The sequence below is a fragment of the Penaeus monodon genome, unplaced genomic scaffold (genome assembly GCF_015228065.2).
Source record: "Penaeus monodon isolate SGIC_2016 unplaced genomic scaffold, NSTDA_Pmon_1 PmonScaffold_12748, whole genome shotgun sequence".
Taxonomy (NCBI): domain Eukaryota; kingdom Metazoa; phylum Arthropoda; class Malacostraca; order Decapoda; family Penaeidae; genus Penaeus; species Penaeus monodon.
This window is the reverse complement of record NW_023641654.1, coordinates 5,172-9,989: the sequence shown is the minus strand read 5'-3', so window position 1 is coordinate 9,989 and position 4,818 is coordinate 5,172. Positions and strand designations below refer to the sequence as shown.

General features: G+C 36.8%; 1 protein-coding gene across 1 annotated transcript; it reads right to left on the bottom strand.

Annotated features, from left to right (window-relative positions):
* Window positions 1-1,487: 1,487 nt before the first annotated feature.
* LOC119569131 (piggyBac transposable element-derived protein 3-like) lies at window positions 1,488-4,101 on the bottom strand. The gene is made up of 3 exons (XM_037917431.1): window positions 4,000-4,101; window positions 3,753-3,765; window positions 1,488-2,473 (listed from the first exon to the last, which is right to left on the bottom strand). The coding sequence occupies exons 1-3, from the start codon at window positions 4,099-4,101 to the stop codon at window positions 1,488-1,490; spliced, it is 1,101 nt and encodes a 366-aa protein (XP_037773359.1).
* Window positions 4,102-4,818: the final 717 nt, after the last annotated feature.

The following is a 4,818-nucleotide window of genomic DNA, read 5'->3' as shown; positions in this document are numbered from 1 at the left end:
TCATACCTCACCCCCATATTTGCTCTTCTGTTTTCCCCGACCCACCAAAATCAAATATCCTCCTACTGTCCTTCTCACACATTTCCTTGACATGTCTCCACTCATTCCTCTAGTATTCATGTATATACTGATGGCTCCAAATCCACCTCCGGTGCTGGTTTTGCAGTAATCTTCCCAACTCGTACTTTCAAATACTCCCTTCCTCCTGAATCCAGTGTCCTTACTACAGAATTGTATGCACTCCTTTTTGCTCTAAAACACATATACTCACTTTCCTCTTCCTCTTTTACAATTTTTACTGACTCCCGTAACTCATTAACTCTCATAAAGTCAATACACACCACCAACCCCCTTGTTTGTAAGATCCAGAACTGGTTGTTCTACCTGTCCACACACGCCATAAAACAATCAAATTTTGCTGGGTGCCCAGCCATGTTGGAATCCCCGGCAATGAACAGGCAGATACACTAGCACGCCACGCCTCTATGTCCACATCATACCACCACGCTTCTCACATATCCAGCCACGGATTATTACCCACACTTTAAGACCTTCTTGTATAAACGACGGCAATCTTTTTGGTCAAGCCTCCGCACTAATAAATTACATTCTGTAAAACTATCAATCTCCTCCTGGTCAGCTCCATTTCATCGGAACAGACGTTGGGAGACTGCTCTCGCCCGTTTACGCATTGGCCACACCCGTCTAACACACTCCTATCTGATGTCACAATCTGATCCACCCTTATGTTCCTTCTGTAATGTTCCCCTTTCAATCCCTCACATCCTATTATCGTGCCCACGTTTTGAAACAACCCGTACCTCTGCTTTCCCCCATCTATCCTCCCTTCACCGACCTCCCAACCTATCAGACATCCTTTCAGAATCCCACACTTTCTGCTTCAACAACCTATTCTCTTTCCTCAAACGCATACATATCCTTCATCTAATATAACTCCTTACCACACCCGACCCTAACCCTTTCACTCACCAATTCCTTTGCCCAGCTTAGACAACTAATCACTAACTCAACCACCCTTCCCAAACATTAACTATAGTGCTACATGACCTTAGATGTCTAGCACATTTCTCTTGCTTTTAACCATTAACCATATAAACATAAATGCAATTAAGGCACTTAACTTTCATTTTATAAGCATTTGTACAAAAAATTATATGATTTTCTCAGTTGACCCTCCTGTATGAAACTGGAAAAAAAACAGTTTATCTGAGGAAAAATCCTTTCTGCAAAAACTCAAAGTAAAATAGTTTTCTTGTATGGGGAAAAATAATTTCTCTTGTGATTATTTTGTGTGGAATTCTAGAAAGCAATTCCTCTTTGATTCACAACACAAATGAACTTCACATTTCATGCAAAACACTGATACCTTACCAGTGCATCCTGGCAGCTTACATGTGCCTCTTTTCTCAGAAATGATAGGGAAGTGCCCAACCATATCCAGTCTTATGTCTTTATCAGGAATAGGCTTAGTTGCTCTCCCAGTTTTTTTTCTTGGTAATGTATGCAGCATTTGTTACATTACTCGACGGTCTCTTTTTACCTCTACTTTTTCCACTTAGCAAAAGAGAATCTGCAAGTTTGAGCTTGAATTCACACAGGGACATTTGCTTCCTCTTAGGTACCTCCAAGTGGTTTGCCTCTCTTCTATAAAGTAACCAAGAGTTTACCACTGTCATGTCTATCATATGAAAAATTAGCCTTTGGTAATATTTTCTTGATCTGAATGCCATCCTATAATAAGCCATCAGCTGATCATGTAAATCTACCCCACCCATATGTGTATTGTAGTCCTTGACAATGAATGGTCTAGCAACTTCTACTCTTTCTTTTATTTTTCTGTCAAATCTTGTGCACTTGTCGAATGGGAATGAAGTGGCAAATGTAGATACAAGATGCACTGCTTTGTTGTCAAACCATTTCAGAGCTGTTATTTTGTTACCATCCTCATACACTGTTTCCCATTCATCATGAGACCCACGCCCATAAGCTTGAAGTTGCTTATCTGATTTGAACGTCAGGCTTTGTAATCTGTTTTGTTGAAGAGTCCCACTACACCATATACCCCGTGAAGCTAAGTGATCTATGAGAGGGAGGGAGGTAAACCAATTATCAAAATATAATTTGTGATTCTTGAAGGGGGGTATGGACTCAGCAAGATGGAGCACCGAGTTAGCACTTGGTTTCAGATCTGGAACAATTGGATTATTTACAGGCTCTATTTTACCAACATATGGCATGAAATCATACACCATTCCCATATCATCTGCCAAAACAAATATCTTGTATCCACGTTTATGTGGTTTCTTAGGAATATATTGTTTCATAGATGAATTCCCCTTGAAAGGTACCATCTGCTCATCTACACATAGATATTCAGTCATGGGGATTTCTTTGAATTTGGATCTCAGGTGTTCGAGTAAAGGTCTAACTTTTGATAGTTTGTCATTTGGATCTATTTGGGAATTATCAGTAAGGTGCAAATTTACCTTTATTTCCTCCCACCTGTCTCTGCTCATAACTGAACTGATCTGTTCACTTCCCACAGAAAAGCTTGACCAGTGCAATCTCGTATTAGGTATTTTACTGACAGACATGATCATACACAATCCTAACCATTGTTCTAGCTCTGACCTATCTAGATTTAATGGTATTTGTAAGGAAAACTTGTGTGAATCTACTGTGATTGCTTGAAAAATCGGTGTAAGTAACATTACTACAATTATTAAATTGAACAAAAAAGTCAGAGGAATATTTGTATTTTATATCGAAGTACACTTGCTTCTGTATTTATTAATTCTGTTCTCTGATATTACACATGTTTATATATCTTTTGTATAAAATAAAGTGTATATCACATTTTCTTTATGCTATATATAACCTTCCTATAAATTAAATAAATTGAACTATTCATGAACTTATGAATTACTTTTAAAGGTTATAAAACTTTGATCAGTGACATGATAACAGTTGATATAAAGATGATATATAATTCTAGTCAAATTGTATCACCATGTATACGTATGTGTGTATATATATGTGTATGTGTTTGTATATATATATTTTTTGTGTTTTCTTTTTCTTTTTTCTTTTTTTTCTTAGCAGCCATGTATTCCACTGCAGGACATAGGCCTCTCTCAATTCATTCCTGAGACATTATATGGCAGTGCCACCATTGGTTGATTGGATGCCCTTCCTAATCAACCGCGGTTTGTGCCACGGCTGTGACCCTCGACCTCAGATTGCCGTCTTGACAGTCTTGAGTCTGATGCTCTAACCACTTGGCCACCGCTAGCTCTATATGTATTTTTAAAACGAGTATATATATACATAAATTATAGATCTCTATAGAATATAGAGATATATATATAGAGATATATAGATATATAGATCATAGAGGATTATTGGTATGTGATAGATATATATAGATATATATAATATATAATATATAATTAACTATATATATATATTTATATATATATTTATGGAGATATTTATATATATTATATATATATATATATATTATATATATTAGATATATATATATAATATATATATATATATATGAATATTATATTATTGTATGTATATATATATATATATATAGATATATATATATATATATAGATAATATATATATATATATATTAAGTTAAGTTAAAGTAGTTTTATTACCAACCATGCTCTCTGCTAGGCGTGGGCAGTCATGATTACAGTTTTACATATATACTGACATTGTACAGTAGTCTGGAACATGTAGTGTACAGGTAAAATATAAAATATAAATCATCCATCATACAAAAAATTATACGTACATATGCTTTTGCACTGTGTTTGAAGAACACTGTTATTTGCATACGGGAGTATTCACATAGTTAAATTTAGGGGTATAGTACGAGTATATCTTCACTGTATCAGATGAAATGAAATATTCACATTAGTCTTTATACCTCATGTTAGTGGTCGAAACAGCTGTATCACATGACATTCCGAGATATAGGGCTCCAAGAGTTTCGTTGTTTTCTTCGTACACAGTATACGTCTAGTTCTCTGCACTTCTGGCACCGTGAGTTGCAGTACCATTTCTGTAACCTAAACGTATTCTGGCACTAAACAACGTCACAATGTATGGTTTGACTTACGGTGCCACCCATAAGGAAGGCTTTGCCAGCCCTATACTGATCGTAGTGCTTATGGACACGCTTTTTCAGGCCCTTTGAGTGTTAATCAGATCTACTAGTTCTTCCTTATGAGAACTTTTCAATATATGTGCAACCCTAGCAAGAGGCATCCCAAGCATCATGTTCACAATATCTTGCTGCAGGCTCTTTCGCCAATTTGTCTACGTGGTCGTGCTGCGGATGCCAAATGAAAGATGGTATCCATACAAAACTGAATGCTGAAATTACGCTTCTGTTGCATAGGTTACGTTAGATTCAATGCAACTCACAATTTCTTCTCTGCCACATGCTTTGAAAGAATTAGCGTTCCGAAAGGGCTACTTGCACTTTGAGGAGTCACAGAACACTACTCCAGAGCCCCTAGACATTAAGAATTCCGTTTGCGAGGAGTTTACCTGCCAGCTAGTTTTGTGTAGTGTGGCCCAGTTTTGTATTCTCATATTAAACTTGATGTTGTAGTAAGCCATTTTTGAATACAGCCAAGCACAACCAGCTTTGTATCCAGATGTACGGATACGTCGGCGTAACATCATATGCATCATCACCATAGATTCTGTGTGTCCGTTACCGTTGCTTTAGCGCAATTTGCTTTCAACACACAGTTATGCACCCTGTTTTT

Excerpts from the sequence above, each read along its gene's own strand:
- LOC119569131 (XM_037917431.1), bottom strand. The coding sequence starts at position 4,101 with ATGGTACTGCAACTCACGGTGCCAGAAGTGCAGAGAACTAGACGTATA.